Genomic DNA, 16,453 nt, shown 5'->3' with positions numbered 1-16,453 from the left:
CCTACCCGCTGTGCCATCGCTCCAGCCCAGTCACCAGGTTGTCTTCTAACTGTTACAGCTCTTTATTTCTCCCAGATCCTAAAAGCCTGGGGAGGCAGACTGAGTCTCAGGGAAACATATTTTCCAAATTTTCCATACATTCCATACTACCTAATGGAATCAGCACTTTCATACACAGTTCTTAGCTTATATGCATTGCTGTCTTCTCTGCCCTTTAGCTCTTTGCCATCTGTGACAAACTATGTCCTATGTAAATAATGACGACTCCAACCAATCCTCTTGATAGGTTGGTTCCTTGGTATATTAATCAGGTGTGTGTGGCATGAACTAGTTGGCAGTTCAGAAGAAAGCAGTTGGCAAAGTAGTTAAGAATTTGAATCCTTTAGAACTCTTAGATTCTCAAGAAATAAATTTGGTTACAAGCTTCAGAAGCAAATGCTTAAGGTAAGAACTATTAGCATTATAGATTCTGAGATAGACAGTAGCCAGGAAAGATGATTCCAATTAAGTTTTCAGGCAAACCAACTCTGGGTGACCTTGTCTCACAGTTGGGAAGCTTGATTAGTTCTGTTTAGTTATACTGTCTTGAATTGTCCAAATTGATTATCCGAAAGAACCATTCTTGCTATTACATCAGGCAGGTAAGTGCTTTCTTGGCAGCAGTAGGCATAAAAAGCTCTACAGTTCTGTAAAACAACTGCAGCAGGCCTTAACTTGTGTTTGCAGTGCCCGAAGAGAATCAATAGTATTATCAGTTGTCTATACAGGTTCAAAAAAGACATAATAGTTGTGGTAATAGAAGATACGATTTCTCCTACTTTTGTGGCTGTTCTGGCTAGTATGCCCAGAGTCACCAGAAAGAGGATGAATACGGGAAATGTTTTGTCTTTTGAGGATAAGGTGTTAAGTACCCTGGTAAAGGAAAAGGGAGGGGGATGTCTGGGGACACAGTCTTTATATTGGGAAAAAGATACCCAATGATGCCTGTTTCATTCTGCTTGACTGGGAGACAGGACTTTAATCTGAGGCCTAAGATTAAAAATAGACGTCCTCTGTGGCAGATAGGCTGAGGTTGGAAGTTTCACTATTTAGTTATTGCCTTAGTGGCATCATAGATAAAATACTGCGTGGCTAATGTGGCTGCTTTCAGTGGAGCCAAGTATGGATATATGATCTGACTGTAATTTTGAGGGTGTTTTCCAAAAGATCATGGGTCTTGCTATATCCAAAAATAAGGACTGGTTTTGTGACGCAACTGAGTGTTACACTTGCAGAAGTGTCAAGTAAGCTTTGTTGTATTGGCCTTCCCTCTCAGAATCATGAGGAGCCTGACAATAGAGTGCTGGTGGGAAGAGGGTATTGTTTGGGGGCTTCAAGGGGCAGATTTTGATGCTGTTTGCCCAGGGATTTTAGATTTACCTACCATACCTGACTCATACTCCATTTTGTGTGAAAATGGTCTGTCACCAGGGAGAATGTTTTGAATGATGAAGGTTAAATTATATAACTAATATAGTCTAGCTTCCTACAGGGGCTTCATCATTCCATGTGGATGAGATGCAAATGGGAATCTGAGTTTTAAGGAGTACAGAAGAGCAGCAGATCCACGTGTAAGAAAAGATTCAAGATTCACTTCATCAAAGGAGGCTAGTAGTTCCATTATGAGACGGGAAAGTTTGGGCTGAACTGGGGGTGAGGAGTACGATCTTCTACCCATAGTGTGATGCAAGTGCATCACTGGGAAATCACATTCCCTGACGCTTGTAGGATAAATCAGTTCATAGCTTTGTGAGGTGGAGTCTACACATTGGCAGGCGAAATTGGTATGAAAACTGTGAAGTGATCTTGGAGCTGTCTGGTAAATAGGGTTGTTTAGAAATACTAGGAAGAATAAGAATAAGGAAGGGGATGATTAACCAGGAGGTATAGTGAAGGATGCTCATTTACTCCATTAAGAAAGGGGTCCCTTACATGTGAGTAGAAGTAGATAGAAAGCAAGGATGGACTTTGCAATTTGATTAACAGCACAAATTCAAATTTTAATCCCACAGTTCATGTACTTATAAGTTAGAAGAAGATGACTAGGAGGAAAAGTAAGGAAAAGGTTTTGGTCTTTGCTCATATTTAACGGGAGGCTTTAGGCTTTTCATATGCTGGAATTGGTATACTCTGTCCCATGGTCAGTGTCAGAGTTAGTGTCTTCATCCTGTGTTGAGAAAATATCTACACACTTTTTTAAACAGAAGGTGAAGATACCAGCTCAGAATTTCAGGAATCTTGACAGTTGTTGGGTAGAAAGAAGGAATGGAAAGGGACTCTTTCCTTGGGTTTGTAATTCTGATGAATGTTGTCCACTTTGATATACTTTGACCAGTAGAGCACCGGAGCATAAAGTTCCAAAGACGCAGGAAGTTAACCTAACTCTCTTAGAACCTAAGCTGAGGGCGAGTGTATGCCTTTGTAGTGAGGCATACTCAATCGGGTGATAGGTCAGTGTGAATGAAGCCCTCCAATACAGGGCTTTAAAGGGACTAAGACCTGAGTCATCAAGCAGTGTGAAGTCACAATAAAACTAGTGAGAGGACCTATCACCAACTTTGAGTTTTTCTGACTTAAGTCTGATTTGATCTTCATATTTTTTCCTGTCTTGCCCTGAATGTTCCTATATGCAGGGGATAGGCCAATGATGCTTTCTACCTCCAACAGGACACACCTTGGGCAGGTGGTAAAGTGTTAAGTATGAAACCCTGTTAGCAACTACTGTACAGCACAGTACACACACACAAACATACACACACAAACACACAGAGGCATATTGGTAGAGAGGAGGCAAACAGAGGTGGGGTGGGACTGTTGGTGGACCGATGTGGATACTGGTGAAGAGATTAAGTGTCAAAACATTGTGTTCTTGAAACTCATTCATGAATAACTTTGTAGTTTCACAGTGACTACAAGACAAACAAAGGCACAACCAAAAAAAACAAAACCCAAATAAACAATTGCCCTATGTAGAAAGGACAGATTTAGAGGTAATTAATAATTTTTATATAAGATCAATTTTATATTTACACTATTTATTCTAATTATATCTAGTATTCAATTGGAATTTAGAATTTAAGAGAAAGGACCAGTTTGGAGATAAAACCTTGAGGGTTGATAGTGTATCAGCAGTTTTTGATCTTGAGAGCAGTGTTTCCCAGAGTAGGTAATAGCATTCTCCAGGCACATTGGAACACAGCATTCACTCTGCACAAAATCCAAAGCATAGATGAAGGATCACTGTAGAGGCTGATGAGTAGAAGTCTTGTAGTGGAACTGAGAGGACAAAAGTTTCTTTAAAGCAATATTCAAAAATTGAAATATGTAATTGCTGGTGAAATAATATTATGTGATGTTATTTTCTTTTTGAACCCAGGTACATAGTAGAAAAATAATTTGATAGATGTTTCCGTTTTATGAAGTAGTATATTATTGCAGCACTGTTAGCACTGTCCTCCCGTTGTTCATGGATTTGTTCGAGTGGGCACAAGTAATGTCTCCATTGTGAGACTTGTTGTTACTCTTTTTGGCATATTGAATACGCAACGGGGAGCTTGCCAGGCTTTGCCCTGCAAGTGAAATACTCTCCGGAGCTTGCCGGGCTCTCCAAGAGGGGCAGAGGAATCAAACCTGGGTTGGCTGTGTGCAAGGCAGATGCCCTACCCCCTGTGCTATCGCTCCAGCTCATTATTGCAGCAACCAGAAAATCATTTTGACTTGGTGATATTTCCAATTTCAAATAAATGGTCTGATTTCTTATGATATAGCAATATAGTTTACATCAAGTATAATTATATATTCTATTCAGTATTATAATTGGTAAAAACATGATTTGCTAGACCAGGTATTCTGATTTGGGTTCATAAAGACCAAAAGATAACTGTTAAATGTTTGGCAGAACAGATAATGGGATATGAATTGCGAGTATAAATGAATTTCTGTATCTCATGATGAGAGGTTAAATATGTACTGTAACTTTTTTTTCTAAAATTTCCTAAAATTGTTTGTTGATTGAAGTATATTGTATTTCGCTATGCTTCTAACCCTTAATTATGCCTTAAATAGGGTCACGAATTTGCTCCCAAAAGTGTGACGATAATTGGTCATTCTATGGGTGGCCTTGTTGCAAGAGCATTGCTTACGGTGAAAAATTTTAAACAAGATCTGATAAATCTTCTTATTACACAAGCAACACCTCATGTTGCCCCCGTGATGCCATTAGACCGCTATATCACAGGTGAGTACTGTTTACGTAAGTACTAACTGGCCTCGTTGTAATTTAGTATTGAACAAATTTTTACAACTGCTCCCTTTAGAATATGCTACAGATTTATCTGTATATGAAGCATATCAGGTTCGAACCAGTACTTCCAATTCTGAGCATCTCTCTTTAGTTTTTGTTTGTTGGGTTTTGAGCCACATCTGGCTATGTTCAGTGGTTACTCCTGGCTCTGTGCTCTGGAATTACTTCTGGTGGTCCCTGAGGGACCATGTGGGATGCGGAGTTTGAACCTGGTTTGGCCATGTGTAAATCCATGGCCCTGCCTGTTGTACTGTCCCTCTAGCCCCCTGTACATCTCTCTTTGTGACCTTCATCTTAGGCTCATAATTAAAGTGGTGTTTTCTTTGTCCATAGTAACCTATTGTGGATGATCTGACTCTTTTAATCCCTAAGCACTTGGGGATCAGTTTAGATTTTATGTAAAAGTGATTCCCTGTCTCTCAGTGTGTGTTTAAACTTCCTATGTTTTGTTTACTCTTCCATTACCCGATTCAATATATGAATAGTTTTAAAATAGCAGAAATGTCTTACATTTAAATGCTAGCTTTATATGGTGAGGTAGAGCTAGCTCTAGTACTCATTGAGCTCTTACTATGATTGATTATTGTGCTATCTTATTTCATCCTTAAAACAGTCCTTTGAGGAAGGTTCATATTACCATACCTTTAATTATGAATATTAAAAAAGAGGCAAAGAGACTGTTACTGTATGGAAGCATTTAGTAGGAAAATGGTGGAGCCAGTATTTGACTCTAGCAAATATTTTCCAGAGCCTGTGCTCTTAGCCTTTCTTGCTTGATATATGCCGCTAATTGAGGTACTTTAATATGAATGAAAAAATAAATTATTGATAAGACTGTGATGTTTCAAGTAATTTTGAATGGACACTGTGGAGTTTATTATTGCTGGTCATCTAATCAAGTAGTGATAATGTTATGGAATTAAGTACCTGCTCTCTAAACTTTATTAAGGAAAGTCTAGTATTAGTTTCAGTGTTTTCTGGAATGTTTTATGAATAGAAGAATATCTTTAGAAATAATTCTTTTTTCTAGTCGATAAATGTATACATTTTCTTTCTGTACAAAAATTTGCATATCTTAACTGTGATAAAGTTTTTGTTTATAGTTAAGTGAAAAATGCACCTTTGTAACTCCTATTCAGGGTAGTTTCTCACATTAGTCATCTTCATGTAATATTGCCAAAACAGAAACAAAAAAATTTTGTCTGTAGAAATATTTCAGTGAAACACTTTAATTTTATTATTTCAGATTAAATTTGTTCTACTAATTCTAATAGTTATAAATGAACTATAGATTTAGAAAGAACAAAGGGTATAAACAAGTCATTGTAGTTATTACAACTGAAAACACTTTATTTTATATGATACATGTAAATAAATTTTGTAGATTAATTAGAATTGCTAAACAATTTCAAACTTTAAAGAATAGTCAAAAGAGTCAGTCCCTTTTATTGTTTAGAATAATTGTGATGGGCTATCCCTAAAAACACAATGTGCAAATAGTATTAGGATCAAGTTGCCTTTCCTGTGATTAGAAGCCTTTTTATGTTTTTCTTTTACTTTTTCTCGATTGTATTAAACCAGAATTAGAATGAAAAAAACAAAGTTTTGAAGAGTAGTAGTAGATTATCTGTGTTTGGGAGACACATTCATATGACTTCCATAAAGAGATTGTTTTGACTTGGAAGAAATACTGATGTTACATAGACAAAAGAAAGCACTACTCTTGAGAGGACTTGCTACCATTTACTAAGGGTTGAGGAGTATTTAGGCCTGTCAGCTTTCCTCTTGTAGGCTATGTATTTACTTCTAGAACATGATTCAGGTAACTATACCCCCGGCTTTTATTAACCCTATGTCATAAGCCCATTTCTAGACAAAGTGAACCTCCCAAGAAGAACTGTCATGAGGATCTGTCTGTTACAACCATAAACTTGGATTGTGATGAAGAAAGTATGGCTCTGTATGAATTTCAGAATTAAAATGATATTCATGAAGCCACTGTGATACAGGATAGAATTAGAGCAAGAAGGAAGATAGTACAGCAGTGGGCTAGAGATCTGCTGTTGCCATAATCTAATGCCTAAGTTAGATGTCTTCAAAATTTTGATTCGACCATGGTCTTCCAAGTCATTTCAGTAACCTGTAATAAATATGCCTTTGTCAAGAGGCATAGAGAAAATATATTTGACTTAACAATGTATTCATATTTTAATTTTAAAACGTTTATACACATGGGCATGTTTATATACCCATGCATATCCTTTGATACTTTTATTATGAGTGGGTTTCTCGATTGCAATCTTAAGTATATATCCTGAGATCTTTGATGGAAGGATTTTGCTGTTCTAAAATGTTTGAAGCCCTCAGTGAGATCACATGTTAGGGTAAAAATAGATAAATTCTGGTAATCAGGAAAGAGTCCACACTTTTCTGCACTGGCCTCAGATATCTGACACTGGCAATTTCTTATCTTTCAATCCACTTATGAATCAAGCAGAAAATTTTTGCAGAATCGTTGAAATACTTGTTGTATTAAATGGGTAAAAATTTACCCTTGGATTTTCCTCTGCAGTGTGTCCTTAAGGCCAAAGTGAATGTCATTATCCTGATTACAATTAAGAACTTAAAGTGTTCTTATTGTGTGGATATCTGCAGTAGAGAGTTATAGATAGCTCTCCTCATAAGGGCTTCGTGCACTTTAGGACACTTAGCATAGAAAACACGTAACAAGGGCATCAATAAAGAAAAATGATACACACAGTAGAGACAAGGGCCAGGATTATTGCTCCATAGTTGGAAGCCCGCCTTATGAGCTGGGGGAGAAGGCATTTGGGACGGAGAAGGGATCACTAAGTCAATGATGGTTGAAGGGATCATTTGGGATGGGAGATGTATGCTCAAAGTAGATAAAGGACCAAACTTGATAGCCTCTCAGTATCTATATTGCAAACCATAATGCCCAAAAGTAGAGAGAGAGTATGGAGGAAATTGTCTGCCATGGAGGCAGGGGGAGGGTTGGGACGGGGGTGATGATGGCTGGGGACATTGGAGGTGGAAAACGTACACTGGTGGAGGGATGGGTGTTCAGTCATTGTATGACTGAAACTCAAATATGAAAGCTTTGTAACTATCTCACTGTGATTCAATAAAAAAAAGAAAAATTGTACACATTTTTTATTGGCTTTTACAAGCCCATATGCAAAGAAGTCTCTACATTCTACAAAGATACTACTTATTACCAATAGAGCAAGAATAAAAAAACCCCTAACCCCATTCCCTTTAGTAAGCTTAGTGTTTGTACTCCTATTTAGAATATGTGTAAAGTTACTTTTTAAATTCAAAATGGAGAAAACTGGAAAACAATTTTTGTGGACAATTCATATCTCTTAAATAGAAATTTAGAGAGAGATAATTTAAATGTTGCAGGGAATAATTGCTCATTTTAAAATGTGTTTGTTTTTATTTCCTACCAGATTTTTATCTGACTGTAAACAACTTTTGGATTCTAAATGCTAGACAAATAAATTTAACCACACTTTCTGTAGCTGGAGGATTTCGGGATTACCAAGTTCGCTCGGGACTGACTTTTCTACCAAAATTAAGCCATCACACCAGTGCCTTATCTGTTGTGGTAATCTTTTTAAAGATTCTATTGATATAATAACTGGTGAATGCAGTTGCATATGAAAAGAGATAATGTAGTTGTTTAGAAATGACTAATATTAGAGTTATAGTATTGGTACATGTCCTATATGTGTGTGTTTGTGTGTATGTGTGTGTGTGAGTGAGAGAGAGAGAGAGAGAGAGAGAGAGAGAGAGAGAGAATATGATGAAAGATATGATGAAAGAGTAAGGACAGAAGGGAGAAAGGAAGGAGATGGAGAAATAGAAGAAAAGAAAGAAAGAAGAGAGAATATTGATAAGGCAGAGACCTGCCTTATCAATTTATGTCCCTTGAAAGTAAAACAGAGTGGGATTTGTATTTTCATATCGCTAAATAAGATATTTTACTTCTTAGGGAATTTTCTCAAAACTATTTTTTATAGATTATTCTTCAGGCTGAGCCAGGTTCAATTCCTCTGTGATTCCTCTGCCCCTCTCAGAGAGCTTGGCAAGCTACCTAGAGTATCTCGCCCGCACGGCAAAGCCTGGCAAGCTACTCGTGTCGTATTCGATATGCCAAACACAGTAGCAGTGAGTCTCACAATGGAGACGTTACTGGGCCCGCTCGAGCAAATCGATGAACAATGGGAGTACAGTGCTATAGTGCTACTTCACATGTATCTTTAATATATCTGCATTTATTTTCACTGTTGGAAACATTTCAAGAATTGGGACCAGAGCAAGACATTAAGACGTCTTGCACATTGAAGATTCCATTTCAATCCCTGGTCCTCCCAGCCACTACCAGTAGTGATCCCTGAGCACAAAGCCAGAAGCAGACCCTGAGCACAGCCAGGTATGGCTCAACTGTCACTCCACTCCCCTATCAAAAATTAACCTAGGGTTATCATGAACTGAGGGAGAAGGCAGCTGGGTTATCAGGGATTGAATTAAGGATTTCATAACAAGCAAGGTATGTGCACTACCACTGAGATATATCCCTGGCCCCAATAAGTAGCAAATTTTTAAAAATGATTATCGTAAGAACTGATAAATTATATTTATACATGTTGGAATTAAAATATTGAAGGGTGCCATTAACAGAGTCAAGATTGAGAGTAAGTAACTCCACTTCGTGAATGCTTTACTTCCAGGGTTATAAGTATTACTCATACAATCCACAGGAAAGGGAATGAGCATAAAGATGAGTCAGGCCTAGAAATGGCTAGCATCACTTCTGTTCTCATATATTACATAAAACTTAATTTTACCTTAAAGTAAGAGGGCATAAGATGTAAAGAGATGTGCGAAATGTAAAGAATTGGTTTTGATGGACAGTCAGCAGTAGCACCACAAAGATCATGAATGACTGTTTTTATTATTTGTGTTGCTTTTCCCTCTTTTCATCATTGACGTGTCCATTGGGCTGAGTCAAAGTAAATTATTTTATGTTTTTAATAATGGTATATGCTATCTACAGTTACTTGTTTGAGCCTCTAATGTGGATTCACAGTGAACTCTATTTTTTTTTCTTTTTGAGTCACACCCTGCATTGCAGAGGAGTTACTTCTTGCTCATGCACTCAGGAATTACTCCTGGCAGTGCCTGGTGGACCATATGGGATATTGGGACTCGAACCTGGGTCGGCCATGTGCAAGGCAAACACCCTACCTACCCGCTGTGCTATCACTCCAGCCCCAACTCTCAATTTTTAATTAAACTGTTAACATTGATTCCTAAGCATGACATCTAATCTTTGTAAGTTCAACAGAATTAACTCTGGATTATTCCCAGTTTAGAAACTGAAACTCAAATATATAATATTATTTGAAGAATGTAAGTACCTGAGAACATAGAGTTATTTAGCTTACAGGAGTGGGACCTGCGAGGTAACTCAAACCAGGAGTATAAACCTTGCATGTGTAAGACCCAGAGTTTGATCCCTATTACTGCATTTCTCCTTACCCCAAGCGCTATAGGATGGTTCTGGTGACTCTCAGCACCACTAGGTTCTGGCAGGAGCAGCTTATTGTATCTTTGAGGGCACAGGAAGAAAAAAATACAAGAATGTCAGATTTACTTAATGTTACCCCTTGTGTGTATGATGCTGTCCATAGGGAGGTAATTACTGGTATGAAAAGGAGTTTTTAGTTCTTGGAGTGTGCAATACCCTATTTAGGTTGTCTCCTGCAAGCAGTTATATTATTTGGTATCACTTTATATCTCTATCCTGCATGTATGTCCTAATCATCTAGGGAATTTTTGTCAGAATAACTAAGACTATCCCTCACTTGTAAAAAGAATCTGAGTTCGTAGTTTTAAAATGTTATGAGGCATACTTATTTTAAAATATCTCCCACATGAAAGCAAAAAAAAATAGGAAAGAAAGAAAGAAAGAAAGAAAGAAAGAAAGAAAGAAAGAAAGAAAGAAAGAAAGAAAGATGGGCTGGAGAGATTGTACTGGGCTATTAGGCATATGCCTTCCACAAGGTTGGCCTCAGTTCTATCCCCAGCACCACAGGTGGTCTCCAAGTACCATCAGGAGTAATAACTGAGCACAGAGCTCATGAGTCAACATTGAGTATAGGTAGACATGACCCACAACCAGAAAAAAAAATTATGAAAAGACCTCTGTAAGCATGGATATTTTTCAGGTAAACGTTGAATAAGAATACCTTAGACTGTGGTATTTAGCAATGTAATCAGAACTGAAATACTAAAATAGTTATTTTAACTTATATGTCACTGTCACTGTCCTCCCATTGTTCATCGATTTGCTCGAGCGGGCCCAGTAACATTATGGAACTTGTTGTTACTGTTTTTGGCATATCGAATACGTCACAGGTAGGTTGCCAGGCTTTGCTGTGCGGGTGAGATACCCTCGGTAGCTTGCCGGGCACTACGAGAGGGGCGGAGGAATTGAAGGTGGAAGAATTGAACTCAGGTAGACTGGATCGGCTGCATTCAAGGCAAAGGCTCTACCTGCTGTGCTATTGCTCCAGTCCAACTCATATGTAAAATATTATTTATTAAAGAATCTTAAAATATTTTATTATAGTAAAAATTATACATTAAATTTTGTAAGGAATCTTTGGATCTTTGAATGTTTTAAATGTTTTGGTGGTTTTTTTGTTTGTTTTGGACTACACCCAGTGATGTTCAGGGGTTACTTCTGACTTTGCACTCAGGAATTATGTCCGGCGGTCCTTGATGACCATATGGGATATGAGGAATTAAACCTTGGTCAGCCACATGTGAGGCAAATTTCCTACTTTTGCTTTGATCTCTGCCTTAATGATTTTTAAAGGAAAATTTAAGCCTGAGTAAGCAATACTAACAATTAGAGATAATTTATGAAAGAAATCATTTAATGTCCTTGGATAACCTTTTATATGAGATTTTATAACTTTAAATTCATGGATATAAAATAGTGAAGCTGATGTTGCATAATTCTTAAATACTAATTTTAAGAATTTTAGACCATTTAGAGAATAGCAAATGTGTTTTTAAGTTTTATTGTTTTTCTTTTAGAGCTCAGCTGTGCCTAAGACCTGGGTCTCAACAGACCATCTCTCCATTGTATGGTAAGTAAATATGACCTATTTTTTAAAAATTTTGGTAATCTTTCCTAATGCATTGATTAGTTTGTTAAAGTTTTAATGCATTGATTAGTTATCTTTTTAAAAGTTTTTACCCATGAGTAAATAAGGATTTGGGTAAAATATTAACTTAGAACTGTAACCTTCTTATCTGAGTTGACCAAGGTTCCCCTTTGATAGCCAAAATTTCTCTCCCAATGAACCCCTAGCATTATTAGTCTCAGAATGAAACTGGGGCATAAACTGTCCTTTTTTGGGGGGATGGGAGGGTTCTCAGGCAGAATCAAATGCCCTTTTGGAAGGACTTTTAAGCTTTAGCCAATCATCAATCTCAGGGACTTAATTAGTATAGCATTGACTATTCTAAGTAGTAGCATATATGAAAAAGAGTATAAAAAGGAAATATTTTTTTCCAGCTCACATCTGGTGGTATTGAGAGCTTACTCACGGCTCTGTGCTCAGGGGTCACTTCAGGTTGTGCTCCAGCAACCATATGTGTTGCAGGGGATCAAGCCAGAGTTGACCACACGCAAGATAGTGCTTTCCGCCTGTACTATAATTCTAGGTCCCCCAATTTTTTTCGAGTGACCATACCTGATAGTGCTCAGGGATTACTCCTGCCTCTGTACTAGGAATCACTCCTGGCAATGTGCATGAGACTATGTGGGAAACGAGAGATATCAAAACTAGGTTGCCATGTACAAGGCAAGCACCCTACCCACTGTACTATCCCTGCATCGATGACCCACAGAATTTGTTAAATGAAAAAGAAGAGACCTGATAGTTTCACTCTCAAGCACTCAGGAAGATTTAATTTGCTTTATTCTTATATATCTCAATCATAAGATAATGGGCATAGTAATAACAATTTGTTAAATAATCTTAGTGTAAAATATAAAAGAACACTTAACTTCACTAAATGACAGAGTTTTCTAGATAAGGAAAAGAACAAAACTGAGCAAAAACAGTCTTTTAAAGTATAAGAACAAAACTGTTTATCAGGGAATGGAGTAGGTGAATCTATCATCTAGAAGCTATCATCTATATGATCATGGGTGGTAACTTTTAGGTGGTAAAAAATATAATGTAGTATATAAAGAATTGATTTATAAACTATATACCTAAAATCTATATAATGCTATGAACCAACATTCAGTAAAACAAAATAATAATTCTATGTTTTTATCAAAAATAGATTTTTAAAGAAAGTTTCATGTTGTGCTTATTTTACTCTTAGGTGTAAGCAATTGCAGTTGACTACAGTTCGAGCATTCTTTGATCTTATTGATGCTGATACTAAACAAGTATGTATTTTTAAATGTATTTATTTCAGTAAATTTAAATATTTTGTTGCAGAAATAATATATTTAATGCACTTTTAAAATTTTTGATGAAAACAAAAGCCTACATGTACCAACTGTAATTGGTTTCAGTATGCAAATATCTTTATTTTATTGATAATTCATAGATGCAATGGAAATGAGTGTGAAAGGAAACAGTTTACCTGCCAGTTCTTTCCTTTTTAAAAATTTGACATGTTATTCTGACTTAATGAAAGGAAATTAGTTACCACAAGCTATTTTACAATGCTTTTTCTTAGAAATGCACTGTTGACATCATGATATATCTTTTTATATTAAAAATGTGTAGCATCTTTATTTTTTTGATAGGATCTAAATAGCTATATTCATTGACCAAGCCAAGCTCTCCAGAACTTGAACTGTTTACTTATAAAAGATAAACCTTTGCTGCAATGAAACTTTACAACTAGAGTTTCTGAGTCGTTTAACTAGCACATCTCCTAGAAATTGAGGTGTCCTGGAGAATATTATGATACTCTTCCTTCACTTTCTTGCCTGTGACAAGATAGTGGGCACCAAGCATTTATGCAAAATTTAGAGAATTCTGTTCATTTACTTTTCTATTTTTCCTGTATAATGGGAACAGATTGGCATTATACCTAACAAACAGCCTTTCACCTTAGTTTATTTTGTATTGTATCACTGTTTTATAGAAATACTTTCAGAGAACTATGGTTCTAGATTTTCCTTTTGGAGAAAAAGTTTCTTGTGTGCTCAGTATTCTTTCACATTGTGGTAAAGTATCAGATATTCTTTCTTATGAAATCTTTGAGTGACTGGATGGTAGACTGTTTCCTTTCACACTCATATCCATTGCATCAATGAATTATCAAAAGTGGACAAAGCATTATGTGTGGATGTGTGGTCTCCTTATCACTAGATCTCTAGGTAATGCTTTCCTTATAAGTATAGCTTAGATCCTTGCTCCTGTAGCATATTCTTAAGGTAGTTTCTATTTTTTTTCTTCGAATTCTTCAGAAAGTTGCCTAATCACTTAGTACATTATTATTGGAGTCATAAATACACTCTCTCCTGAGAACATAATTAAAGAACCAAATCTTACTGTACTTTACCACATTTTAAACCACAGGGTACCATGTTTATTTATTAAACACAGATATAATATATTAAATATAGTATATTTAAACCAGCTTTTAGAGATGATAGTATGAATTTGTCTTAGAACACATACATATTCTAGTTTATCAATATTATTTTGTGTGTCTTAACTATGGAAAAAATAATTTTTTGGTTTATATGTTCAAGTCAGTATAAGTGCAATGAAATACAATAATCGAATCAATTAAAGGTACAGGACTAGTTTGTATTTGAAATGACATTCGGTAGATTTAGGATAAAACTGTTCCAATGTAGAACTAAAGTATTTCAAATAAAGTTTTAGAGTATAAGAACAAAATAGTGGTTCCTAGAAGGAAATGTTTCATAAATCTTAGTATCTCAAATCGTGTTTTTCACTATCACTTGATCACTTGACATCCCGTTACTCATCAGTTTGCTCGAGCAAGCACCAGTAATGTCTCCATTTGTCCCTGTCGTGTGCTAGTGTAGCCCAATGGCGTCTGCTTGCTCCAGGAACAACGAAGAGCCTCAAAACGTTTGTTCAGGGTCTTGACGAAGAAGTCTGACCATCTTGTAGGTGGGCAGCCACATGTTCTTTTGACATCATGTGGAATCCAGTCAGTAACAGCTCTAGTCCAGCAGTTGTCTTCAAATCGCATTATGTGTCCAGCCCATCTGATTTTTGATGCCTTGGCAAATGAGACAGCATCCGTGATTCTTGATCATAGACAGAGGTCGGAACTCCAGATTCCTTCTCTCACTTGAGTGAAGTGTGATACTCCAAACATAGGTCTTTCGATTCCTCTTTGGGAGACCCGAATAGCATTCTCATCCTGTTTTCATAGGGCCCAGGTCTCTGAGGCGTATGTTAATGCTGGAAGAACGGTGGAGCTAAAGAGATGTGCTCGGAGCCAGAGGTTCTTCATCCTCTTAGCTATTTCTTTGACACTCTTGAAGGCATTCCACACCTCTCTCTTCCTCCTGTGCAGCTCAGCTGCCAGGTCATTCGTCATGTAGAGTTCTCGACCTAGGTACACATAACTGTTGCATTCGGAGATGTTAATTATGTTGAGAGCAAATAGAAAGTCAGGAATGAGTCCGTTTTTCATGAACATTATCTTTGTGAGATTCAGCTGCAGTTCAATCTTTACACACTCACAGTTGAAGCCTGCCAACATTTGTGCCACGTGGCTAATGTTTGGTGTTATTAGAACAGTGTCATCAGTGAAGCAGAGGTGGTGTAGTTGCCGACCGTCTATCTTCACTCCCATTCCTTCCCATCCCAGTCGTCTCATGATTTTCTTGAGTGTGGCACTGAAAAGTTTCGGTGATATGGTATCGCCCTGCTGAACCTCTCTCTTTATGTCGATGATCACTTCCTGTAGAATGGTGAGATCCTGATAGTTAATCCATAATACAGCTCATTGAGGGTCCTGATGTATTGAGTTTGAACACTCTGTTTGGCTAGGGCTTCGATGACCACTTCAGTCTCAACAGAATCAAAGGCTTTCTTTAAATCAATGAACATGTTTCACTATATTCTAGTAAAAATGAGAAGCTCTTAAACAGAATATAAGAAATTATAATTTGGAATGTATATGTATTTTGCAGGCATATTTTAAGGATTTTTTATAACATACCACTAAGAATAGAAATATCAAACAGCTCTTATACAAATTATACAAATTCACTATGTATAATATACATTTAATGTTAGATAATAAAAAGCTAGGATATAATTCCAACCCCTACAGAAGCATGTAGTCTAGGATGCAAAACAGAACATATATAGTAGAAAACTATTACTCAAAGCATAGTTATTCTTTCAAAATGTAGTTCAGAGAATCAATATTCATAGAACAGATTGAGAATTAGCTCAGGGGTAGAACACTTCTTGCATTTGTTAGGTGCTGGGTTTATTCCCCCAGCAAAAGAGAGAGAGAAAATAATTTATGATGATCATTAACATGAAAGAACTGGAAATTTGTGAGCAGATGAATAAGCCTGGAAGTGAATAAACCATAGGGTAAGTAAGCTTGGGAGGCCCAATCTTAATTGAAATTTTAGAACAACCTGTGGATTCTAGTGAAAATAGTTGTAGCTGCTTTAAAAATATTGACACAAATAGGTCAAAAAGATTGTATAAGTGGGAAAGGTGCTTGTTGTGCATGTTGTGAATTAGCATCAGTGAAAATAAAGTTTTACTCTCTTCTTCTCTAGTTAAACAATATCCTGAGAATTTACCAGGGAAGTAGTTAAGATGGTGACGCACTTGAAAAAAGTTTTCTTTTTTTTTTTTCTGAAAAAGCTCTATGAAAAACATAACTGATATATTTGAAGTAGGAAAATATTTCACTTGAGTGGCAGATAAAAAGTCTTCTTTTATGGAAGGGAAACATGCCTGAGTAGTATTCAGAATGCCTGTGACCCACTCATACTGAAGTTACTCAGCCCACCCAGCCAGATAG

At 36.7% G+C, this 16,453-nt stretch overlaps 1 protein-coding gene across 1 annotated transcript in view; it reads left to right on the top strand.

The window, feature by feature from the left end:
* Positions 1-16,453, top strand: part of PGAP1 (post-GPI attachment to proteins inositol deacylase 1) — a 92,692-nt gene that overhangs the window by 21,257 nt on the left and 54,982 nt on the right. The window contains exons 4-7 of the mRNA XM_056111798.1: positions 4,105-4,276; positions 7,816-7,973; positions 11,477-11,529; positions 12,782-12,848. Of these exons, the coding sequence (XP_055967773.1) occupies positions 4,105-4,276; positions 7,816-7,973; positions 11,477-11,529; positions 12,782-12,848 (450 nt within the window). The remainder of the gene's footprint in view (positions 1-4,104; positions 4,277-7,815; positions 7,974-11,476; positions 11,530-12,781; positions 12,849-16,453) is intronic.

This window comes from Sorex fumeus, unplaced genomic scaffold (genome assembly GCF_029834395.1).
Source record: "Sorex fumeus unplaced genomic scaffold, SorFum_2.1 ptg000014l, whole genome shotgun sequence".
NCBI lineage: Eukaryota > Metazoa > Chordata > Mammalia > Eulipotyphla > Soricidae > Sorex > Sorex fumeus.
This window is presented reverse-complemented; position numbering and strand designations above follow the sequence as displayed.